Source organism: Solanum stenotomum, chromosome 12 (genome assembly GCF_019186545.1).
Source record: "Solanum stenotomum isolate F172 chromosome 12, ASM1918654v1, whole genome shotgun sequence".
Taxonomy (NCBI): domain Eukaryota; kingdom Viridiplantae; phylum Streptophyta; class Magnoliopsida; order Solanales; family Solanaceae; genus Solanum; species Solanum stenotomum.
The window spans coordinates 40,728,234-40,754,590 of record NC_064293.1 but is presented as its reverse complement, the minus strand read 5'-3'; the positions used below and the strand labels follow the sequence as shown (position 1 = coordinate 40,754,590).

The window sequence follows — 26,357 nt, the reverse complement described above, 5'->3', positions numbered from 1 at the left end:
AATGTACAATAATTTATATATGTCTATTTATATCTTATGAAATATTATAAGAAAGAGTATACTATTCATTGGGAAAAAAAATTAGTTATCAAGTTATAATTAATGATTTTTTACTTCCCTTTTCATTTTTTCCATTTTCTTGATGCAAGCCCTCTGCACTATAGATTTCTTATTTCCCTTTTCATTTTTCGGTTCAAGTTTCTCAGGTACCTAATTTAATCATCTTAATATGGGGTTTCTTGAAGAATATCCCTGAAAGTGTTGGTCAATTAAGACAATAACCAGTTTTGATGTCAAGAATGTTGTTAGATACGTTTCTTGAGATAATGATCTTGTTTCCTAAAACTAGTTTAATGTTGAAAATATTTGAAGGGGAAACCTATGTTTGAGTTGTTCTTGATTCTTGAATGAACAAAAGGCCTATGTGAAATGCAATGCAGCATGTTGCTGCTGGTGGTGGTGATGTGAAGTAGGTTTCTAATTATCTTTCTTGTGGTAAATCATATGGCACACTTCATTCTAATATATTGTATTCCTGTGATAAAATGTTTTAAACTAATAACTCTTGTAACTTGTATTACTTTCTCTGTGTGTTCCCTCTCTTTTAATTATAGAAGAGGGGTTGATAAAACAAAAGAAGAAGAAGGAATCGAGAGTACTAGGGTGGAGAACATGATGTCGTCCGAATAAATACGGTTTTGGTGTTCGGACCATTTTATATAGAAATCCCACTTCGAATGTACTGCATTATTTATTTGACTTATCAAAGTGTTGATAAAAGAACAGTTCAATCTCTCAGATGCAATGTACATTTTGGTATGGCAGAGGGCAATAAAACTGAATCATCTGCCTGACAATAACACATCTTCCATTTGCTACAACACTCATTAGTTACTTCCTACAGGTTTATAGCTCACTCTGTCAAAAGGAAAAGATTGAATCCACGAATGAAGTAGCACTCGAACTATGAAGCAGTAGATAATATTGTGATAAGAAAATGGACCTTGGGCCTAACTCAACTCAAAATATAGCTCGGAGGTGAGAATTTCCCAAGACCGTATAATGAGATCAAGTCCCCCATCCCACCACCAATATAGGACTCAACAATATGGAAAAATGAATCTTTTGGCTAGCAGAGGAAGGGAAGGTTGGGAAATTCACAATCTTGAATGAAATGCTTGAGCTTTGCTGGAACATCACAATTAGAATGCTTCATAGCTTATGTGATAGATTTAAGAGCATCTGTTCATTTTTTTCACTTTTTGTTGAGATATTCTGTTATTTCGTTAAAAATTGTGTCTTTTTTGTTGGTCAGAGGGTCAATCCCATTACTATGGAATCAGATTGTTGATTTGACATATAAGTCCAAGTTTGAGATAGTGAGAATTATATATAGAAGCAGTTGAGTAGCACTATCTGCCTCTTTAGTTTCTTGATTCACTTAATGGCTTCACTCTTAATGACTCTGTTGAGTAACATTCTCCAGCCTAGAGTTGTTGAGCGACATTACTTGGATCTGAGAAAAAAGTACGGAAATGTTCTATCAATTGATCCTGTCAATAAGATAAAATATTTCAATTAATTCTTGGATTCCCAGACTATTTAGGAAACATGGCTTGATTCTCTTTCTTTTGTGCCCAAGTGAAAAGTTTGTGAATGCAATGCAGCATGTTGCTGCTGATGATGTGAAGTAGATTTCCAATTATCTTTCTTGTGGTAAACTATATGGATATTTTTAAGTACCACACTTCTTTCTAATATCTTAGGACTTCTACAGATACTTGCACTTTGATTTTCACCACATATGCGGGCATGTTCACTTTGAACTCCTTCCATCCTCTATGATCAAATTGAGGATCTTTTCATTAAAAATAGGTACGTCTCATCCAAGTGTAGATCTATTTATAAACACACACACATGTACATGTATTTACTATCTTGTATAGAGTTTCAGTTTCCTCAACCCCTCCTGAAATTCTGCATATGGACGGGTCTGGTGTCCACACATTCACATTGATCAACAGGACTGGGAAATCAACTTATCAACTTATGTGAAGTTCCACTGGAAGCCCACATGTGGTGTTGTAAATAACATTCAGAAGTGGTAAATCCCATCTCCTTCATTCTGTTTGATATACTTGTTTTTTTCATTCACAGACAAGAACGCTTTGTTCGTCAATGGGTGGAGACCCTTGTCTGATCCTTGTATCACTTATGAAATACGCAAAAGCATTTGGATCTCATACTGGTCTCAGGTCAGTACTCCATCATACCCTATATAACCTCTAACCTATCTATCTTGGCAATAGATCAACCTTGACTCCTGTTAATTTTACTTAAAGTCGGAAAATAATCTCAATCATGTCATATAGCATTCTGTAAATATGCTGACAATGTTAGATGGATTACTGCAGGCTGAGAAATCTCTGGGTCAAAAGCTTGCTTCAAGGCTTAATGTGAAGACCAAGCATATAAAGTCTAAGCTTTTAAATGGTTTCCGAGGAGGTGATGATCTGAACGGGAGAGTTTCAATAACTCACTCCAGTCATATAGCAAGATGTATAATGCGGTGGACAATCATATTAAGATAAAATAAGGAGAGCGCAGCATTCCTAATAAATTAATTTGCATTTGTTATGGTGTTGCTGTTGTAATATGAATGAATGAAGGAAGCAATAAATCAATTTGCATTTGTTATGGTGTTGCTGTTGTAATATGAATGAATGAAGGAAGCAATGGCCAATGGAACTTACAGATAAATAATTTTTCTTTTCTTGTGCTATAAGTAGTACTTATTTATCAATTTTGTTATGAATGTCTTTGGTCCCAACATATAGCATACCGTTGGAAACTAGGAGCGTATATTAGTTTAACCATGCGTTTTTTTTTTTTACTTTAAACAATTCCACGTTAAGAATTGATTTGTATGGATATTGTAAACATGCATTTGCTGTATCGAGAAGAAAATGTTTAATTATGTAGTTAATAGTTGAGTGACTGGTCAAAAATGAATTTTACTGTGACATAGCTATAGGTTCGTTTTATGCGTCTTCTTGAGTGAGTGAAGTATTTGACATCTGCATTCTCTCAAATTTCAAATAGATACTGCATTATCTGCATCACTAGTTCTAGCTGAAGGTGAGAAACATCAATTAAAATAGATTTAGCTTCTCTGGCATAAAGTCATACGATCCAACTATCTCTTGAACCCCTAATTGGCGCTGGGTAGTTTTAATCTTGGTATTCATCACAACTCCCCGTGCTAATAAGAAAAGGGTCTGGTAGCGCACCAATGTTTTGATCAAGTAGAGGCGATCTCAAACATAAGAATACAATATTTTTCAAGAGACGGAAGACTTAGGAGAGATTAAGAGCTTCTCTATAAATCATCTTTGCTTGAGCGTATGTAAGCCCTACATGCAGAGCACGAATGATTCTTTTTGAGTAAATTGAAAAATCTTAGGGCTAGTTTGGAGTGAGAGATAAGAATAAATAGTACTGGGATAAAAAAATAGTGTTGGGATAAAATTTAGATGTTTTGTTTGGTTGACATGTTTGAGATAAGTTATCTCACCATTTATAGCATAGTGATGGAATAAGTTATCCCATATACATGTCATATACATGGTGGGATAAGTTATCCCACCATTTATAGCATAGTGATGGGCTAAGTTATCCATATACATGGTGGAATAAGTTATCCCAGTATAACTAATCTCAAGATAGTTAATCCTGGAATAACTAATTCCCAACCAAACGACCCCTTATGATTAAACAATAGACCACAACCTAAAACTAAATAAGTTATTGCAAACATTTTTAAATAATATATTACAGATTTAAAAATTAGTACTAAAATAGTATAAATCACAATTATTGAAAACTAAATTATTTTTAAAAAAAAATAAAATCGAGAATTCTTTTAAATTTCTAAATCCAAAAGGCGCCTGGTTAATAAGAAGGTGACATGCAGTATTATAGGGCATTGTAGCGACATCTAAGGGCATAGTTCGGTATTCCGTTAACTCTACGCGAATCACTCCTTTAGTGCCATCTGTGTTTTTCCGCCCAAAAAATAGTGAGTAACTGAAGCTAATTTTCCATCTTCTCTTCTTCCCTTTCTTACAATTTTCTTGATCTAAGCCAAGCCCTCCACAGACTGTAGATTCGTTACTTCCCTTTTCGTTTTTCAGGCAAATTTTCTTACTCAGGTATCAAAATTTGTCACTTTCTTGAATTTAATCATAGGTAAAATGGGTTTCTTGATGAATTCATAGAGTCAATAACTTTTTGGTACTTTCCATGTCAAGAATGTTGTTTCTTGAGATGACGATCTTGTTTCCTAAAACTAGGTTCAATGTCGGAAATATTTGAGGAAAGTTATTCTTGAATATCCAACAGGAAGAACAAAAGTTTTCTGTTTTCTTTCTCGTATGATTTTCAGTCTAACAAGATGAAAATCAAGAAACTACTGAAGACAATTACTCCCTTTCTTGTTTTTAATTGATACGGAGTTCAAGAAAATAAAGAAACTTTTGGATCTTGTAATTTTTAAGTAAAAAAACGAAAATAGACGTTCTTGAATATCTATCCAATACAAACTCATTATATGATTTTCAAGAAGGAAATCAAGAAACTGCTAATGGCGATTACTCCCTGGTTTCATTTTGTTTGTATGGTTTTTGAATTGATATGGGTTCAAGAAAATAATGAAAGTTTTGAATCTTGTGTTTCATTTTGTTTGTATGGTTTTTGAATTGATATGGGTTCAAGAAAATAAAGAAAGTTTTGAATCTTGTGTTTTTAAGTCAAGAAAAGAAACATTCTTTTTGTAACAGACTAAAAAGGAAAGTAAGACAAATAAATTGAAATTGAGGAAGCACTTTAATATTTTCCGAGGAAAGAAAGGACTTTGAACTTACACACATAATTTCTGCATTATTTTGTTCTGTTAATTTTATAATAGAGTTGCTCTGTTTGCACTACTACTTGCTAAGGATGTCACAGAGTGTACTGAAGTTGACACATCCATCTATATTACTTGTATAAACCTAGCTGCTTAATTATTACATGTGTTGCAAGTATCAGAGGTGACAGTTCTTGTGTTGATATGTTCTTATATTTTGTATATCCCACTTAAATTGATTCACAAAGGCGATGGTTTGGTAAAAACTTTGTGTTTCAGTGTCTGTAGTCTTTTAATTATGATGGAGAAGGGAGATCCTTCACAGAAATTATATACAAGGATGCGACTTTGGGAATTTCCAGACCAGTATGTTGTTGAGCCTACTGATGGATCCTGTGGTTCGTGCTTGGAGATCAGTCGCGTAGATGGGTCTGTGAAACTAATAGGTTGCGTCTTTTCCTCTTTATGAATTTCTTCCGGACTTAAACTATTTATTAAGCTAATGGTATTTTATTTCTGGTACTTGTTCTCTATGTCAGATGAGGTTCCAGAATGCAATTCGGTTCGTGTTCCCAAAATTCAAAAAATATTTGGTGTTATAGGCATACTAAAGCTTTTGGCTGGTAAGAACTTTTAGGAAGAACTAAAAGATTTTGTTTTTTATATTTCAATAACAGGTCAGCTCTCAGACATACATCAATTAAATCAATAAATCTTTACATTATCAGAAAAAATTACGTTTTGTTGCTAATTCTCATGAAGATTTTGTTCCATAAAATGACCTCACACATATACAAAGTATATACCAATGTCTTGGTTTTGCTCAATTATGCATTTGACGGGTATCTTACATCTCAGGTATTGAGCAAAAGCAGGACTATGAAATTTAAGACAAAAAGTTCATCATGTCATTGAAAAAATGTTTTTGACTATTATCCTTTTCTCAAAAGAAGATTGAAAAGACATAACATGGTAGAAAGAAGTTGGAAGAGAAATATTAATTATGCATTTGATTGGTTGATATCAAAGCTTGCTCTGATCTAGTGTGTGCTGCTCTTGTGTTCAGGTTCATATGTACTGGTCATAACGGACCGTGAATGTGTTGGATCTTACTTTGGACACCCTATCTTCAAAGTTTCATCGATGAAATTTTATCCTTGCGATCAGTCTCTCAAGAACTCTACTGCTGAAAAGGTAGGTTTCCAAATTCCTATTAATTTCCTACCCTATTTCTTTGCAATCTCATGCTGGTGTCTTCTATCTCTGTTCCTATAATCTTGCTTTGGCTTTTGGCAGAAAAACATGGAAGCTCAGTTTTCAGCACTGCTTAATGTCATAGAGAGGACTCCTGGTCTGTACTTCTCTTATGATGTCAATATAACATTGAGGTGAATTGTCTTTACAACCTTCTGACTACTTGTATGTTGCCTTTTTTCTTCTTTCATTGTCTTGGGGTACCATTAGAAGTTAACTAACAGCCTAGCTGCTTATTTCAATTAAGAACTACTTATTAAAATAAAATGTAATTATTATAATACTACTAAATTGTGTTTTAGCATTTTGGAGGATCTTTTTTTCCTTTTGTACTCATGGAAAATTTATTTGGTATAGTGGAGGAGATGGTATCTCAAGCTTAGCATCAGTAGCATTTACATAAATTTTAAGCCCTCAAAGTCTTCTTCTTGCTAGCGGACGCTTATTTGTTTATCCTATGCTTTGAGATGCAATTCTACTTAAAGTTGAGTATTTGCTGTCGGGCATATTGCTTGTCAATGTTGGATGAGTTGTAGAACACTAACTGTCACTTGATTGTCTTATTTTGGGATCCAATTTGTTATCTCTTCATCAATGCATGAATGATGAAGTTTAGTGATGAAGAGATATTGCAGTGCAGATCCAGTGAAGGATCCTGTACTGGCCTGTACAGTATTTTTATTTTATAGAACTTCTACAACGACCTTTGATATAAATTTTTATCTTGTTATGTGCTTGAGCTGCATCCATGTGGGAACAAAGTAAAATAAGTTTCAGAGCTAAAGCCTGTCTCTTTTGACCACTTCCATTTCAAACCTCAGAAGGAATCAACATATTATTCCACTAGCCTTGTGACTAACAAACTCCATGCAGCTTCAGTATGTAACATTACCAATTGTCCTTGTAAAATAAACTCTAAGAGCCTTTTTTTTAATGTTCCGCTAGGCACACAATCCATTTTCTACATAAGTATATATTTCCAAAATTCGATGCTTAGGACTTTAGTTGTTTGTTCTTATGGAGGCTGTTGGTTAGTGTATACCAGGCTACTTGTTTGAACTCCTCTATGTTGATCTCATATCATTGAACCCCTGAGAAGATTTAGGTTACTTTCCTCAACAACATATTAAGGCAATTTCTCTTCTTCTTTTTATGTTCTTTTTTCATCATCTTTCTGTATGGACTTATTTAGGGTACCATTTTTAGAGGTGAATTTTATGAGTTAAAAGAACTTGTTAAAATTAAAGTATCATTATTTGCAATTTGGAAGTGTTACCTTCTGCTGCCCACATGGAATTTACTTGACACATTCATATTCCTGATTATCTTTCATCTGATTGCTAAGATATCACGATGCAGTGTTTAACAGAAAGAAACTTATGGTTCACACTGCAGTGCTCAGAGACTGCATGATTTGGGTGATGAATCCAAGATGCTTCCTCTCTGGAGACAAGTAAGTATTTTAGACGTCCTACTGCTGTGATGGCGTAGCTCTGATTGCTTATATTTATCTACTACATGCAGTAGCTTTCTTGCTTCCGTTATGTCTTAGTTGGTTGACTAGCAACTGTGATTCAAATATTGCTTTAATTTATTTTATGCAGGCGGACCCTCGATTTGTTTGGAACAACTATATGATGGAACAACTGATAGATAACAAGGTCAGTTATCTATGTGCTTTGGGTTCATTTTATTCTCTCATTAGAGTGTTGACTCATTTGTTATGCCTTGCATTTACAGCTTGACCCGTTCTTGCTTCCTGTTGTCCAAGGCAGTATCCTTGTAATTCAGTTAAATACATGAATTTTCCAAGTAGTGTAGCTACTTTAACTCCTGCATAAGTAGAGTTATTATTGTTACATTTTGATCAATACCTTAACTTATCATAAGGTTTTCACAATTTCCAAGCTGCAATTGGAAAAGACATTATTGATGTTACGCTGATTGCTAGGAGGTGCAACAGAAGAGCTGGTATTCATTTCTTTTTCTTGTTTATTCTCTCAACTTTGCAATTTGATAAAGCACGGTGAATGCAAGTAATGAACAAGGTTGTAAATATTGTTATGTGTTTTATGTATAGTCATCCATTCTCATTAACTTGTCTATGAACTGAATGCAAATTAAGAACAATTCATGTTGCAACTAGCTCCATGTTATTCAGGTCCTCTGTTTATTTAATTTTATTAGTCTTAACCTATTCTCTTGGTTACTGCAATTGGCTCGTTAATGTAGGCACTCGAATGTGGAGAAGAGGGGCTGATTCTGATGGATTTGTTGCAAATTTTGTGGAAAGCGAGCAAATTATCCAGTTGAAAGGGTATACAGCATCATTTGTTCAGGTACACTCGCTCAAAGTTTGATTATGACTTTTTTCTACACGAACAATCTTTTTTTTTGAACAATTCTAGACGAACAATCTTGTTGCTCATGAAATACCCTTTTATACATATGTAGATAACTGAGGGGATATCTAAAAATTCTGTCACAGTAGAGTTTGATGTTGAATTGATATTGCTGTGATAAAATGTTTAAACTAATGTAGTAACCCTTATAACTTGTATTACCTTCTCTGTGTGCAAGTTGTGTGTGTGTTCCCTCTCTTTTAATGATTGAAGAAGGGGTTGATCAAAAAAGAGAAGAAGAGGGAATCGAGAGTACTAGGGTGGAGAACTTGATGTCGTGAGAATAATGAAATAACTAAATCAATTATCAAGATGATTTTTGGTGTTCGGACCATTCTATATAGAAATCCTGCATTATTTATTTGACATATCAAAGCTTTCCCGTGAGCTTACTGTTGAAAGAACAGTTCAATACTCAGTACAGAACCTCTCAGATGCAATGTAGATTTTGGTACGGCAAAGGGCAATAAAACTGAATCCTCTGCAGCTCTGCCTGACAATAACAAATCATCCACTTGCTAGAACTTTCATTAGTTGCTTAGCTCACCCTTTTAAGGAAAAGACCGAATCCTCGAAAAAATAGCACCCGGACTATGAAGCAGTAGATAATATCTCACATTAATACCATGATAAGAATATAGACCTTGGGCGTAACTCAATCCAAGAGCTAGCTCATGAGGTGAGAATTTTCCAAGACCATATAACAAGATCAAGTCCCCCATCCCCAACCAATATAGGACTCAACAATATGGAAAAGTGAATCTTTTGGCAAGCAGAAAAAGGGAAGGTTGGGAAATTCACAATCTTAATTTAGATTTAGCTCATTTGTTCATTTTTCACTTTTTGTTGAGTTATTTATTTCATTAAAATTATTGCCTTTTTGTAGGTCAGGGGGTCAATCCCATTACTATGGAATCAGATTGTTGATTTGACATATAAGCCCAAGTTTGAGATAGTGAGAATTATAGAAGCAGTTGAGTAGCATTTCTGCCTCTTTTAGTTTCCTGATTCTGTAACACACTTAATGTGCTTTTCACTCTTAATGACTGTTGTGTAACATTCTGCAGCCTAGAGTTGTTGAGCGGCATTACTTGGATCTGAGAAAAAAGTACGGAAATGTTCTATCAATTGATCTCGTCAATAAGGTATAATATTTCAACTAATTCTTGGTTTTCAAACTAGTTGATCTATTAGAAAACATAGTTTGATTCTCTTCTTTTTTTGTGCATGTGTAATAATAACTTGGAGGCAGTTTGGTCTGTGATTTTTTTAATGTGATATGTATGAAAAACATTCTATGTATTTTTACATCGATATATCTAGACAATTTTATCTATCGTCCTTGACTTTTTTATCCAAAACTCTTATCAGCATGGAGGAGAAGGACGCCTATGTGAAAAGTTCGCAAATGCAATGCAGCATGTTGCTGCTGATGATGTGAAGTAGGTTTCTAATTATTTTTCTTGTGGTAAATCATATGGATCTTTTTAAGTACCACACTTCATTCTAATATCTTATGACTTTTGCAGATACTTGCACTTTGATTTTCACCATATATGCGGGCATGTTCATTTTGAACTCCTTTCCATCCTCTATGATCAAATTGAGGATTTTTTCATTAAAAATAGGTATGTCTCTTCCGAGTGTAGATCTATATATAAACACACACACACACATATATGTACCATCTTGTATAGAGTTTCAGTTTCCTCAACCCCTTACTAGTCGTAAATCATGTGGGATTACATGAAAATATGCTCTTAATTCTGAATCTCATCTACCTGGAGAGGGATGATAATGGAGCTGGGATGTGCAGGGACTCATTCTAGCCAGAAGCCATTGGGCCAGGCTTGGTCTGTAAATCGTGGAGGGTTTGATGGGTTAACCGTAAAGAATTTTAACTGTTCTTTTTACTCTTTATTCTTTCTGGGAGGACAAACCAGTTAAACCTGGCTTACCAAGAACTAGTAAAGGAATCCAGTGTAAGTCAGCATGTTACACTTTCATAGAAAGAACTATTAGAAACAAATAAGTGAAGTAGAATGTGCCATTTCATGTTATACATCCCTAGAGCAAAAGATTATGCCAAAACACCTGTATGCATGAAGAGACAGCAGCACTAGTAGCGAGGAGAGAACTCTTTTGGTTTGAAAATTTGGGAGAAACTGAAAATCTAAACCAAATAGCAGACCGAGTCAGGAATATTATGAGAAAGAGAGAGTGAGAGAGGGGCAAATAACAAAATTAATTGCATGGTGTTGTTTAGAGACTCTAAATTTGCATCCATCATAAAGTAATTATTTCTCTTTGGTGTTTTGTCAGGAACAGATACGCTTTCTTTACCACTCTGTTTCTTGTAGTATCTAATTGTTGACTGTTGTTTCACCTGACCTTGATGTTAAATTTGGATTTCTTATTCTCATGGTATAGGTATTTTCTGTTAAATGAGAAAGGTGAGAAAGTTGAACTGCAACTTGGAGTTTTGAGGACCAACTGCATTGACTGCTTAGACCGTACAAATGTAACTCAGGTACCTTCCCTCCTGTGGAAACATTACTATCATTGGTGCTTGATGTGGATGCATATAAAAGATGAGTTTCATTTCTTAGTTCAGAGAGGAAAATACTGACCTCACAACTGCTTGTGCAGATTTTCCATTTAACTCTTTAAGAATTGTCGATTGTGGAAGGGTACAACATAATAGTCACTTAGCTTTCTCTACTTACCTTTGGGTGCCTATTTGAATCTCCTTCACTAGCTTCAAAATATTCAGTTGACATTTTTTCTGTACATAGACATGTTAACTAGAGATGATTTGCAAGTTCATTATTTGTACTGCCTTTCTGGTTCTAGGCAGGCTTCTATTGAATGTCCCGACTGGGAGTGAATGTTACTTCCTAAATCTAGAAAGTTGGAAGATTCACTCTGGCTTAATATTTGACACTGTTTTCTATAATTATTCATTTGTTGGTCGTGGGACTGGGATCAGGACAGGAATGGTTGATATGGTTGTGCCTTGGGACTTAAACCACTAGAGAAGCATGTACCAACTAATAGATTTGGATCCACTTTTTTTCAACTTCTCATCACAATTTACGGATGCCCTAATTGATGATGTTTGTTTGCAGAACATGCTAGGTCGGAAAATGCTCGAATTCCAACTGAGAAGGCTTGGTGCTTTCGATGCTGAAGAAACTATTAGCTCACACCCCAACCTTGACGAAAGCTTCAAACTCTGTGAGAAGTTTTTGATATCTGTGTTAAAGCTTCTATGTTGGATAGATATTAAGCTTCTTTATCTTGACCTGTTTATTTTTTTACCTTAAAAATTATTTGCAGTGTGGGCCAACCATGGGGATGATATAAGCATCCAGTATTCTGGTACTCCAGCTTTAAAGGGAGATTTTGTCAGGTAACAACTTACTTGTTCTGCTTAAAGAAGATGGTATCATATGACGGCAGCATTAGTACAAAACATATTTTTGGAGAGTGCATTAATATAAATGCATAGATAGTAGGATTCAAACCCTGACAAAGTTCCAAAATCAACGAACATTATATAACCATCATTGACATTGGTACTAGTTCTTGGCCAATTACATTCATATCAAGAGTAAGAATCTGGGATTGGATCTTTAAATGCCAACTGCATAATTCCATCGATAGTTTATCTCAAGATCATGATGGATATAGCATACAACTTTATAAGTTATAGTAAAAAAATTGATCTTACGACTTCAAGCTTTTTCTTTCGTCGACCAATGTCATGATAAAATCAACATTGTTGTTTGATATTCAGATGTGGTCACAGAACAGCCCAGGGGGTTCTCGCTGACGGATGTAATGCCCTAACACGATACTACTTGAACAACTTTGTTGATGGTACTAAACAGGTAAAGATGCTTCTTTCCACCAATTAGTTGTTACTCAAGTCTGTACGTCATATCAAGTTGGTAGCGTTCATTATGTGCTGTCACTTGCAACTTGGTTTCATACTTATCCGCCAGTTGAAATTTTGGAATGCATTCTTTAAATAGTACTAAGCTTCATGTATGCAAGCCATCTGCAAAGTACTAACTGAACCTAGTATCATCATTTGCAGTGTGCTGCCATTTTATTGGATTAGTTTCTTGTTGACTTCTAGGAGATACTTCCATTAAGAATGTTTAACCTGTTATGTGTCGCAGTATCTAGGTTGGAATTGGCTGCAACAACTTTGAGCTTCTATATTTCCAATTTGGACACTGAATTCGTTTATGCTATTTTTTATATCATGAAGGATGCAGTTGATTTATTGCAAGGACACTATATTCCGGCTGTCTCTCGAGATATGAAACCATCAACCCAAAAAGGAAGCATTGAGACTAAAGCTGTGAGTCTCATTACTTATTCTGCTGTGATCATGCTTAACATGCTCCTATTTATCAGATTCCTGTGATTAGACCATATTGACATACTAAATTATTGACTTCACCAACACTCTTAATTGCATCTGCAAAATTGTTTTGACTCAAGACCAAAGTGTTCAATCTATTGACTAGTGACTGACATCAGTCTTATTCTTTTCTATAACGTTAGAGGATTGACAAGTTTATTATTTTTCCAACACATAGACTTGGCCCAAAGCATATGCTAGGTCTTTATTGAAGCCAAAAATTAAATGTGTTCCTTATCAGCATAATTCTCATTCGATTTTTTATCCAATTAGCTAAATGATGAAATTTTCTGTTTCTGGGCTGGTTTAACTTTTTTTACATCATGGTATCTACTCTTCCAGCTATTTAGTGTGACAACCCTTAATCAGGGCTTATACAATGTTTTTTTACTTCTTTGTATCTCATTCCCTTTTTCATGAGTATAGTCTTAAATGTGGTACATTTGATTTAACTTTCATTACCATCCGTTGTAATCAAGGCCTACACTTGCCTAACAAGTATCTTATGTGATTACAGTCGTTTCCTCTGGCATTGGCACTAATATTGACTGGGTTGTTCTTTGCTATGTTGTCGCTAAGGAAAGGTGAGTTGGCATAATTTGAATGTGTTTCTTATTGTGCTCTTCAACAATTATCTTTGAAGGTGTTTAAAGAATCCAAATCCTGTTAATGCCTAACAAGTATCTTACCCATGTTTCCTGCTTTGTACTTCCCTATCTATAGTTCGACATGATCTCCGGAGTCTGATATATGCAGTGGTTTGGGCAAGCATAAGTTTGGGCATAGCTGCATTTGTGAAAGCCAATGGTCGAATGTTCTGTAACAGGCCTAGCCTGCACCAATCAAGGCGTTGATTTTGAGTTCAGAATGCTTGGTAGGAGCTATGTTTGCTAAAATTGCCAGATTTTTCATATGCTTTGTAAAAATTTTGGTTATTATGTGTTCTTTTCATGTCTTTGATAATTTTCTTTTTGCTCATTCATTTAAAAGGTCCTAGTTACATGATTATTTGTATATTGAAATGGTTATGAGTTGATATTTCTAGAAATTGAATCTCGGCTTTGCCATGATTTGGTAACTGTTTCTGTTACTCTCTAAGTTGTATGATCTCTTTGTTTGTCTTATGATCCTTTCTCCTTGATGCATTATGTCAAAGTCCCAAAGGAGGGCAAAGGGTGGTGGTTTCAGCTAGTTCTAGAAATGTTATGTCATGTAGTCATCCTACACAACATATATTTTTTTCTTTTTTTATGTCATGTGCGCCAGTTTGACCGCACGTGGTCTATTCTATTAGGTATCTGCTACCTCCCACCAAATAGGCATCTTGCAACTTTACCCACCAAAGCACATAGATAAGAAGAAATCACCTGATGTTTTTGTCTTTGTTGGGATCTGAATTCTGGTCTCTCATGATTTTTGCCCACTTCATTGACCATTAGATCATACTCGTGTGTGCAAACATGATGTGTATTCAAGGAAATGTTGTTTCTACTAAACGAGGTAAATAATTTAGTCAAATTAGATCCACTAGAATTTAAATCAGAACATTGTGGCATCCAGATGAAGTATTTTTAGGGTAAACACTTACTTGGCCTGCTTCATCTGTTCCTAATAATGCTTCAGAATTTATTTAGACTACTGAGATAAACAGCAGAAATATGATAGTTGTAAAAAGATAGCTTTGTAGCCTTAAATACATTACTTGGGATGACTTGGAATGGCATAGGGAGGCCAATAGAGGTGAAACTGGATCTTATAAGTAACAGTGATCCCAGACAGATCCACTGGAGAAGATGTCACGTAACCTTGAACAAACAGAAAATCACCAGTTCCTCCGACAACAGGATGGTTAGATGGCTTTGTATTGTGTGTGCCTCCCACAACTGATATTGAGCCTTTGTAATGATTCATCATCAAAGTGATCTTAGCAATAGATATGCTCTGCAGTCCATTCAACGAGGATGTTATCGATGTTCCTTCAGCTGTCCCAACTATCTTTGAGTTTGAGTTGGCTTTTAGAGTTAAGGGATCTTGGAACACATATAAGGTGCCAAAAGGGGTCGTGGTTTGGCTTATGGACGGTCCTGCAACACCATTCACTATAAGATATGCTGTTTTATTTATGGTTTCGTGTTGAAAGAGAGTAAAATGGATAGATTTGAGTTCATGGTGGTGGTGGTGAGAAACTGAGCTAGCCTCACGAAACAAGAGGACGAAAAGAAGAAGATAAGAAAGAAAAGAAGAGTAGCATATAGAGAGAGCCATTGTAGTCTAACAAAGCAATACGGTTCAATTATAATACAGAGGTTACCACCTTTTCCTTTTTTTTATAATAGCAGTGTCTGTGCCAGTTTGTATGCATTTCAACTATTTCATTCGGTGCCTGCTACGTTTTATTAACACAGTTATCAAGTAACTTTGTCCACCGAGGGTTAAACAAATAGGAAGAGATCACTTAACTTTTACTAGAAATTGAATATTGATCTTCCATTTTCACCTACTTCATGAACAAGGACCCACCATTGACTTCAAGTCTTACCACAGCCTTTGGGCATGGAATTAATGAGTCCTGCCATGGCTTTACTTGGAAGTTTCAAAGTCTCCAAGCAAGATGACTGAGATGGACAGAATCTCGAAAGTATTTTCGTGAGTGGTAACTTCTAGGTAAAACGTTATTATCATGAAGAAAATGAAGTCAATAGAAGAGTTTTTCCACCAACGTGATGATTGGATTATTAGTCATTATCTTGACAATTTTGGCACAGAAGGACCAAATAATTGTTCATTTTAATCCAAAAGAAATTTCTTGGTGTTGAGTATTGTCTATATGACTTAAAGAAAGAAATGAAACAACGTCAAGGCTGAACCTGAGATTCTAATTACAGAGCCAACAGGTATAACCAAGGGCTATTTACTAACATTTGCCTATGAGGCTTAGCCATTTTTTTTAAAAAAAAAATGTAATTAAAGGAACAACCAGAGCTTACTCTATAATTTTGAAAGAATGACTGATCATCCTTAATATCAGAGAGTCAATGATATTTCCTTTGAAGCATTGTGGACATTAGCAATGTTGAATAATTGCAACTACTGATCTGAGGAAAAACACGGTAAAATTCATGTAAACGACTCATAATAGCAATGAGTTTACAACTTCTTTTCCTTCTCCAAATTAGTATACAGTCGCTGGAAGTTCCAACACTTCCCATACCAAGTGTCGTAAACCAAAATCAGGAAACTATACCTTTGGGGCATGCAGTTTGTAGTCTGCCAATTAAGGAAATTGCTAATGTGAGACACACCTGAAGTTCGGATCAGAACATCAGGATCAGGTGCCAATCCCGTGTATGTAAACCTCTCTATATCTTCCAGCTTTATGACATGATCTAGCTGCATTTTTTTGTCAGTTATTTCTGCATTTTGAGATTGGTTCGCATTTAGTTCTTGGATTTCGTTCCATTTCTCTTGGCAGGATGCTTGAATGGCGTGCACGATCTCATCAGTAGAAGTGTAGGCCACACAGATAAGGAGACTGCTCTTGGTGTTTTTGGCAGTGACTTGCATCGCCTTCTCAGCTGCAACTCTAACCGGCTCGTCAAGAAGCTTCAGGTTCCCCATGAAATGAATTCTCACTCCATATTCGTTGATAAACGCATGTCTAAAAAGCAATTTCTTCAGCTCATATTTACCCCCATCATTTTGCCTATCACCTTCCATATCCGGTTCTGAATCCATGGTGGCTTGTAGGATATGCTGCGGCTTGACTGCTGGGAAATTTCCGGTGTTCATCTGTATCAAAATGTATGTATTGTTCTCAAGAAACGAAAAGTGAGGGGGGTGAAGTTTGTGTCGATCCTACCCTCTCCGGACCCCACTACTAGGATTACAATGGGCATGTTGTTTGTTTCTTGGAAAACCCAGAAAAGCACCTTTCAATCTTCATCCAGAACACAACCCTAGTACAGTTCACACGCGTTATACAAACTAAAATAAGTTCTGTTTCGTATTAGTTTCCTTCTCTATGTTCATGAAGATTGAAGAGCTTCTTTTCTATGCTCTCTCTCTCTTCCACTGTGAAAGCTGCTAACTCGTTTTTCTCCTGTTTTCGTTGCATATCTTTCTTCAAAAACATTCATTCAGGCAACAAAACCAATATAAGAAACATCCTTAAGTCATCCAACTTGTGAACCAATATCAGAATAATATAAGATTCTAAATAAAGGATAATAAACAAACAGGGTCTTCTTTTATTTGAAACGTCTAGTGATCTTCAACCAATTATGCACTTCAATATAATTACCGGGAGTAAGCGCTATAGCCTGCTTCCAATACTCAGCGGCTTGATCGAACCAAGCCTCTGCAATTTCAGAATCTGCCTGTTGAATGGCCTGTTCTCCCCGGCCAGAATAGGTAGTTCATTCCTTTCCTTAGAACCGTATTTGAGAATGTCTTACCTCATACACAGCTCAGCAGTCAAAGTTTCTTCTAGCACTGAATAAGAGATATTGAATGTTACAAGAGCGTTATTGTTTGGTCCATCTAGTAACATTGACCGATTTCCTAGTCATTGCCACATCAGACATTAACTATTCCCTTTAAAAGATAAAAGATTAACATATACCAAGCAGCTTCTTACCCTGGTAAAAGAAACGAAAAGGAACACAAAAACCATAGTGAACATTCAACGACAAACATGCAAAAGAATATTGATTTATTTTCTATATAAAGCACTATTAAGTTGTGTTCTCCCCAATTCACCTTGCAGCATAAGATACTGAGACAGATGTGTAGCCAAGAAAATAAGTCCATCCAGTATGAAATTAAGGCGGATATTGCTTCAGTCCACATCCTGGTAAACAGAATCAGCAAGTTTTTGTTGCACTGTTGTTTTTAGCTCAGTTCTAAATTATAGAGCAGTCTTCCGCTTCTTTTACTTTTTTTTTAGTAGTCTTCCACTAATAATCTATCAAGATAATTTTCTCTTCTTTTGACTTTGTGTTAGTAATTCTCTATCCTATATGCATAGCTTTGTGTTAGGTATTCAAAATAGAGCTAAGGGACAATTTGGAGGCAAAAGTAGGAACTTGAGAGCTATTTCGAGCAATAAAAAAGAGAGAAGGTCCACTGTCACGCTGGGAAGCTCGCGGCCAGCGTGACATGCTGGACCTTCACTTCTCGCCACCACCTTCTTTTATTGCTCCACAAATAGTTCCCGTATCTCCATTTTGTCCCTTCATGGTAACTAACACCACATTAAACCACTAATTAGGCCAATTCCACAACACCAAACAAATCATTCAAATATGGGGGAAAAATCATAAATTAAATTACATGATTTCGACTCGACCTAGTATAATGGAAAATATTGTCCCAAGAACATGAAAATGCACTGAATTTTTAATTGCTCAAGTGCTCTTTTTGGGGGGAATGTTTACAGTGATGCATAGGTCGGTGTAGGTATACCGAACAGAGGAAAAGAAGAATTGGAAGAGAGGGAGTATTTATTTGATGAAATGAATAACTTTGAGGAGGTTAAACATACTCCATCATTAAATTGTACAAATTTGATGTATCTGCTCAGTTTGTAGGGAACTTTAATGGTGTATGGAAATGCATGTTTGTGTAATATTCCTTTTAAGTTTTTTCTGTCAAAATGGAAGTTACGGATTCATCCCACTTTTAACTCTTGTTTTATCCACGGGGCTTTTAACTCTTGTTTTGTCCACTCTCTTATTCAGTCGGGATAGAACTTGGAAGTATACGTATGAATTATGATGTAAATTTTTCACCTATATCACTCAAGTTTCTTCTTTTTTTAACACGGAGCATAACTGCCTCTTCAAGTTTATAACATGCAGCTTCAATTGTAATAATTCCCATAAATGATTAAACTTTTAAATCTTTGAATATTATTTTTAAAGTCATAATTTAATCTACATCTAATTTTCCTTGATAATCTCTGTTGAAATTAACCAAGTGACATACTTTGGATACGGAGGGGAAGCACGCGAGATACATTAGAGACCTTCTTTTTAAAAAAAAATAAAAAAAAGGTGAAGTATTGGGAAGTCTCAATTTCAAATCAAAAAATTAATAATTGCAAAAGTAGATAACACCTTTAGCAGTCCAAGTCTCATGCCAAACCTCTACATTCAATCCTGTTAATTGTAAGCCAAAGAAACTCGAACACTATCGATATTACCTTTACAACAACAAAGTATTTCGAATAAATCACTAATATTGGTATGTAGGGACCGACAACTATATTATCGTCGCCATTGTCAATGAGGCACATCCTACCCTCACCGGGTATGCTGTTGTCATTGTCAATGCAAGCTGTAATATTCTGCCACCATCCATCAGCTAAAATGAAAAAATATCCAGCAGCATCATTGGTGTCTAGTCCTCGAGCTCTTGGGCAGCACCCTCCTCGGGTGAGGTTGATTTGGGAAAGAATTCTTCACCAGAATACAGTTCTTGAAATATCTGCACAAAATACAAGAACATCAAATCAGGATACTGTCCGAGTATCTACCCTTCTCCTACATCACTATAAGCCCTTGTGAAATGCATGTAAACGGGCCATGGCAAAGACGGAAGAAGAAGAAGAAGAAAGAGGGCGGGAACAGGGGGAAAAGAAGATAGGGACCAACATAAAAGAGGTCCATTTAAGAAATGCATGTTTACCTTTTCAGTAGCACCCAGAAGATCATGGTAATATGGACTCCCATCTGGCATGGGGGTACGGATGATGTTATCTAGTACATCCTGAAACTGATGGACAAAAATTGGAAAAATCAGGACAACTATCACAAACTCAGGGACCATTTGGTGGCATGTCACACTAACTGAGATTATTAGTTCCTGGATAAATAATTAATTATTTGGGGATTGTCAGGTCATCACAACCTGATATGCTGTGTTTGCCGCTTGGTACAGTTGGCTTAATCATGCTGTACCTTAACGGTAACTCAATCTTGCGTTATACACTCTTGGATTAAATTACCAGTCTAAGAGTAGTCCTCATGCAGAACAAGGGCATTTTATGATCTATAAGAAACTAAATTTATTAACAATTCTACAATTTTTTATTTTCCATCACAAATTCATCTCAGTCCATCAATCTAACACTAATTATCCATAATTTTCAACCATGAAGTATATAATATACAAAAGAAGAATCACAAATTGGTCTAAAAGTAGAAAACAAGATTGTGCATAGTTAGTGAAAATTATATATTTCAGGACATAGAAAGAAAAGCAACATGATATTTGAGGAACAGGAGAAGAATAATGAAGCGAAAAAAAAATAGAAAATGCAAGGAAAAATAAATACAAGACAAACAGAAGGAAAGAAACGGGGATCAGCTGAATGGAGGAAACAAGAGGAGATTGGAGGCAGGAAAAGGTATATGTCAGCTTTTAACATGGCTCTTTTCTCTCTCAGGGTTTGTTTGTTTTTTAGGGGTGGGGGGATCAGCCCGGCTGCAGGGTAAAGCAATCTGCAGGAAAGAGGAGTCACCGGAGGTAGCAAGATGTGACTAGAAAGGCTCTGTGTTGGAGGAAGATGGAGAGCAAGGAAGGAGGAATAGAAATGAAGCCAACGCTACCCCTAAGCCAATTTATAAGTGAGGATCAGAAGGGTAATTCTCACACTTACCATGAGATCTAATCCCTGGATATAAATACCAAAGCCTTTTTCTGGGATAAAATTATGAGCAAATTGGCTGATAAAGTAATCAAACTACTCCACTCTGACTTCCAGCTTTACACAAAAGACGGGATTGATAAGCTTCAAGAATGATTAATTTCTGTGTCAACTGACCAATGAACTATGCTAAGTACTAACATACATGTTAGACAGTTTATATGATAAGTTGACAGCCTATATCAAAATGTGCAGAAGATTCTGAACAAAGATACTTCAAAACCCTGAAGAAACAAAATTGACGGACTGCAACAGCCCAAAATGAAATGCTTATGACAGTTGTTTCACCGCTTTTGCAAAGAAAAAAAAAGCAAGATGAAAACCTTAGCAAAATGAAACAAGAACTGGGGAATATCCTTAGAGAATCAAAATGGAAGAGCAACAGCGTAGAGCAAACCAAAAACAAAACAGGGTATTAAAAGGTTATAGCAGATACCTTCGCAAGTTCCTGAGTATACAAGACACTCCAAAGTAAAGCAGGCTTTGCATCCCCTGTTTCACTTTGGTCCTCCGCAAAATTATTATTATTCCCAGAACTTCCAGAAACAGGAACATGAAACAGCACATTGATGGATGCATGTAATAGCTTCTTACCCTGAACATCATCCTCACATATAGCTGAAAGATAAGTCAAAAACCTGAGAGAAAAAACAACAGACCGATTGAGATAGGGTAAGAAGACACTCAAGGAATTAACCAAAAACGCGTAACTCCATTCCATTCAACTTAATAGTATCAATTACTACTATATTTAGATATATTCACAATCAAACTACTGAAACCACATTCTTAGAGTTGCCAACACGGTTTCAAAAGCATAACAGGGAATATTTGTTATATAGGTAGCTGAACAAACTTGATAGATGTCTGAGGATGAAGATTGAGTCATATACAGAACTTATTAACTTAAGCATAACAAACTTGGTGTTTTTCAATGTAATATTTTAACTTTTGAATAAAGGTAATTAACTTGAGCAGTAACATTCTAAAAGTGGAAGGCAAAGGTAATTAACGTGAGCATAACATTCTAAAAAGTGAAAGGCGGACTAAAGAGCACATCCTAAAAAAGAAAATGAATTCTGAATTGTGATATGTTTATAGGGGTGAGTTAGAAGACCATACAGCTTTAGAAAAGTGGTGAGTAAAATAGACATTAAGCGGGTGAACTCACATTCCAGAGGGGCAAACAGCTACATTGCTACTCAACTGAAGCACATGGATTGCTGTGACCTGCTCAGGGAAGAGAGCTGGGGGGTTGGGGGGAGAGGGGAATTAATAAGGTAAGAAATTCAAATATTTATTACTTAAAAACAAAAAGTGGGTTAGGACTCTATCTTACATCTAGGAGGAAAAAATGCCAGACAATTGGCTACATCCAGTTTCAAAGAGTGCTTTGAGATGCATATACTCCTCGCCAGCTTCTCAGTTACATTTCGCGAACCAAAATCATGAGCATCAGGGGAGGAATGAGGGAGTGGTAATTGAACCACAAAAGATGGAGCTAATATCAGCTTATGGCTGAACAATTCTTGTTCAGAAGCCAAGCAAACACCCTTGTAACTCCCACTAGCCTGTGAAATAATCAAAGCGACATGTCAACTCATGAACTCTACAAAAGTCCAGTTGCACCAAATGAGAGGGTAGTTAAAGGTTTATATGAACAAGAAGAGCATCACTTTGAACCTTGTCCATAAGGAGAGAATTAACAGGCATCCGAAGAACCTGGAAACAAGTTGAAGTAAAGATAGACAATTAGCCTCTGGGAAGATACATTAATGATAACAGCAATTCAAAGAATTCCAGAAAATTAAACATCAATTAATGAGTATTGAAGAATGGACACCATAAACGATGATTCATATGTTTAGCAGAATAAGAACTACTTTTTGCAAATTTCCGGATACAACTAAACAATGAATGACGGAATCAAGACAAAGAGATCTTTTTTATTAAAGAAAAAAGACTAACAGAAGAGAAACCGAATCAAGGTGATATCTTCTAATTGACACGTAAAAAGCTGAGCCCATTCAGTTGTCAAAAAAAAAAATAAAGTAAAACTCATTTAGCAGTCGTCAAAAGTAAAGAATACTCAAGTTTGTTTGAAAAGAGTTTTTTTCAATACTACAAGTAAGCTCATCAACATTTCTAGCTGTAAAACAGTAGGGCAAATCATCACAAACGTATAGCTAGCATTCTGAGGAATAATAAAACAAGGCCAGCAACTAGCTATAAAACTTTCAATAGACTTTGTGGCTAGAGCTAAGCTCCCTAAGTTACATGCTGGGAGACCTGATACATCATCCAACTGCAAATTTAAGACTTTTAGTAGCGCCCTTCAGAGCTATGTTATGCACCTCTCGTACTTCCTTATGATAGATTTTCACAAAACACAAACTCTTCTCTATTTTGAGGATGATGGCAGGGTTGTGAGAAATTATACAACCAAAATGAAAAAGGACCACAAACATAACGCATATATGGAATATCTTATATTCTCTACCACGAATTAACAACACGAGGGGAAAAAGGAAAAGAAACTCACTGGAACCAAAATGCAAACTAAGTGATAATACGGTGGAGTTATCCAAGCAAAAAGATGTTAAAAGACGTACATAAATGCATCCTTTGACTGCAGCACGACGACAAAAGGCCTGCGGAAGTTCCCCTTGACCATAGATGGGGTAAATCATAGCACCGGGTGCATTAGGAAACCTAAAGTTTGGGAAAATGGGGAAAACTATATTCATGAGAAGGAAACTTCAGATCATAAGATGTCAAGGCATATAAAGATAACTTTCCATCTAAGTGGACCAATTATTATGATTAATTACTCTCAAGATCGAATCTCATTATCTTTTTCTGATAGTTCCAAAAAATGATTAACTAGTTTCGAGGATTTGCCTTGTCAAAAAGGCAAACCCAACTTTACACAGAGCTCTCCAGGTTGACTTTTGATCTCTCAGTAAACCATCTTACCACAACAAGATCAAGGTTTTGACTTAGCATAAATGATCAGGGAAGAATTGACAGACATGAAAACACAAATGATAGGCATTCCAAAGTTAGACCTGTTTCATCCACACATGCAAGCATAACCTAAGCATGCATCCTATTGAACTTATTTTTTGATATACCAGAGATGCAAAAGGACAATAAAAATATATTAGCCTAATAATATAATTTCAGGATTTCCATAATTAGGAGCATGAATCTCAGTTGTGGACAAAGCGGAAGCTAAACAGCAAGTAAATGGAAGAGGTACTTTCATGATTAGTACACAACCATTTATGTACAGATGGACAAGGTACATTCAGGATTACTACACTAATGTTTTATGTATTGAAGAAAAGATGGAAGAGGTATTTTCATGATTTCTACATGAATGTTTTAAGTACAAAGGAAGGGTGAGAGTAACCTGCCAACGGAAGAGTGATAAAGGGCCAGTCGATCAATACCATCTTTTGTCTTAAGAACACTTTTGCAGACATCTCCATTCTCTTGATCATACTCTGCCATAGCTATTGCATATAGAACAATCCTAGAAAACATAAAAAATAAGTTCACTAATAAGTCAGATGAATTAGCTCTACCTAACGTATGGTAAAAAAAAAACTCCAAGTGACATACCAAATTCTGGACACACAACTGTAAACAGTTAATATTCAAAAACCATCCCAATTCTGGATACACAACCATAAACAGCTAAAATTCATAAACCATTCGCATTAGTTGAAAGCATGATTCGTAGACCTTACAACATTAAGGAAATACAAGTTTCATTAATAAAACAATCTAATCTATGGTTTTGTATGTCAGAGAATTCTAATAAGCTTATCACTTACACCACAATTTTATTTTATTTTTATCACTTACACCACAATTATAAGATCCATGTCTAGACCATGGGAAAGACGTCCTACCAATTTTTCAACAATCAAAAAGAAGATGCAGTAATGTGTCAGAACTACATTGCAATAGCAGGAATCATACATTCACTACATTGATGTCATGGAAATCAGAAGTAACATATAAAAAACACTAAATTACTTTGGTCTAGGAACAGAACAAACAATTATCCTCCCAGTTCAAATTGTTTATAGTATAGTATAATATATTACAGAAGTAAATGCTCTACTTTTGGCATGCTTTCATTCAATCTAATGAAAAGCTTCCTAGTTCCTAATAAATTTTTTATAAGGTTTCCTACTTTACTAGGCTGAGACATCACAATCATACAGGAATCACACAATCAACTAATGCTACATCTTCCTACTGACTATAGAATGGAACAAGCATACAACATAAGCAAACGACACCGAAAGCAAAAAGGAATAGCAGAAAACAGGAAACTGTGACTAACAGAGAGAGAAAGGCGATTCGATCTGTACGATTTTAGCTTTGCAGAGAGCCCCATTTTGCTTAAAAACTCCACAAACGGACTCTCTAAATCCTGCTCTGAGATGCTCTTACTTTCGCTACTCTCCCCACCATCAGCAGCTGCTGCAGCCTCAAGATGCCCTTGTACCAGCTTGAAGAATCTCATCAGCTGATTCTTCTCCGTAAAGCTTAGTTTCCGATCCTTGAATATTGCGCTGCGCGAGTCAGGTACACTCTCCAAATTGCCCTCTCCGTCACTGATAAAACTCCCATCTATGCTCTTGAACTCCATGTACTGATTCACCTCAGACTTCAAAATTAGATCAATCATAGCATCTGCACACAGCAAAACCCTAGGCCCACTCAAATCAACGTTGAACTTTCGAGATTGCTCCAAGGGTTCCAGAGAGTAAGAGGTGATTTCAACGGAGGAGTAGAGCGGTCGGGTAGTGAGAGGGACCCGAGTAAATCCCGAATCCATGTCGGATTGCGGAATTGGGAGATTGGCGGAGGATTGAGATGAATGAGATTCAATGTATGTAGTGAATTCCTGAAGTGGAAGCGAGGCATAGTGGCTACCGTATGAGGGGTTAGGATCAAGGTGAAGGACTGATTTTCCGGCGGCGGAGGCAGCGGCGGCGAGTATGGCCTCCGGCAGACCGGTGCCGACCACTATAAGGTCGAAGTTGGATGGTTCAATAGGAGGATACGACGTAGTTTCATCCATCAGCACGATTTCGTCGACCGAGCAGGAAATCCAGCAAAATTTTTAGACTAAACTACTTCCATATCATAATATGGGTGGACTTGTTTCTCATTTTCTCCAGCTTTGGGGTATTCAAGAAAAAAATGAAAAATGAACTCAACTCAAATGAATAAAATCAAATATATAATACATAAATATACCCTATAATCTCCTAGTATGAACGTGTATAAAAAGAGAGATTTAAATTTGTATAAAGTTAATCAAGTAGATACGTAAGAATGTGTGTTATCACATATGATGTCAAGTTAGGCACATATGTCTACTTGTTCAATTACTTTAAATATTTACTTGTTGTACGTACGTAAAATTTAAAAATTTATATATTAGATGAGTTCAAATAAAGAACATGTATTAAAAGGGCGTGTATTATGTGATATTAATTACAGGGGAAACACATTGGGTTGGGAGGGGGGGCGTAAATCACAGAAAAGCTATTACGAAGCTTAAATGGGAGTATATGGCAAAAGCCTCAGTCAGGAGGATAATGCTTAACTATGAAAGATTTTGGT

At 35.9% G+C, this 26,357-nt stretch overlaps 4 protein-coding genes across 5 annotated transcripts; 1 reads left to right on the top strand and 3 right to left on the bottom strand.

Annotated features, from left to right (window-relative positions):
• The first annotated feature begins 3,990 nt into the window (after nt 1-3,990).
• LOC125846789 (phosphoinositide phosphatase SAC6-like) lies at nt 3,991-14,095 on the top strand. Of its 2 annotated transcripts, none has more exons than XM_049526395.1 (21): nt 3,991-4,078; nt 5,186-5,352; nt 5,446-5,529; nt 5,973-6,100; nt 6,203-6,294; nt 7,556-7,613; nt 7,765-7,821; nt 7,901-7,934; nt 8,051-8,131; nt 8,393-8,499; nt 9,449-9,535; nt 9,630-9,707; nt 9,934-10,004; nt 10,092-10,190; nt 10,993-11,092; nt 11,691-11,799; nt 11,902-11,974; nt 12,362-12,455; nt 12,842-12,934; nt 13,515-13,581; nt 13,721-14,095. In XM_049526395.1, the coding sequence occupies exons 2-21, from the start codon at nt 5,205-5,207 to the stop codon at nt 13,849-13,851; spliced, it is 1,791 nt and encodes a 596-aa protein (XP_049382352.1). In that variant the 5' UTR covers nt 3,991-4,078; nt 5,186-5,204; the 3' UTR covers nt 13,852-14,095. The 2 variants fall into 2 exon arrangements, with proteins under 2 accessions (XP_049382352.1, XP_049382351.1); XM_049526394.1 differs by lacking the exon at nt 3,991-4,078 and adding an exon at nt 4,151-4,211.
• Nucleotides 14,096-14,509: 414 nt separating this feature from the next.
• On the bottom strand, nt 14,510-15,598 carry LOC125846804 (dirigent protein 19-like). The gene has a single exon (XM_049526414.1). It carries the CDS (start codon nt 15,260-15,262, stop codon nt 14,696-14,698), a length of 567 nt encoding a protein of 188 aa, XP_049382371.1. The 5' UTR covers nt 15,263-15,598; the 3' UTR covers nt 14,510-14,695.
• Nucleotides 15,599-15,945: 347 nt separating this feature from the next.
• On the bottom strand, nt 15,946-16,823 carry LOC125848748 (dehydrodolichyl diphosphate synthase CPT3-like). The gene has a single exon (XM_049528674.1). It carries the CDS (start codon nt 16,784-16,786, stop codon nt 16,145-16,147), a length of 642 nt encoding a protein of 213 aa, XP_049384631.1. The 5' UTR covers nt 16,787-16,823; the 3' UTR covers nt 15,946-16,144.
• Nucleotides 16,824-19,080: 2,257 nt separating this feature from the next.
• On the bottom strand, nt 19,081-25,924 carry LOC125848167 (rab escort protein 1). The gene is made up of 9 exons (XM_049527986.1): nt 25,094-25,924; nt 24,121-24,243; nt 23,318-23,417; nt 22,389-22,427; nt 22,045-22,276; nt 21,877-21,952; nt 21,142-21,343; nt 19,685-19,771; nt 19,081-19,483 (listed from the first exon to the last, which is right to left on the bottom strand). Exons 1-9 carry the CDS (start codon nt 25,807-25,809, stop codon nt 19,397-19,399), a joined length of 1,662 nt encoding a protein of 553 aa, XP_049383943.1. The 5' UTR covers nt 25,810-25,924; the 3' UTR covers nt 19,081-19,396.
• Between the last annotated feature and the right edge of the window lie 433 nt (nt 25,925-26,357).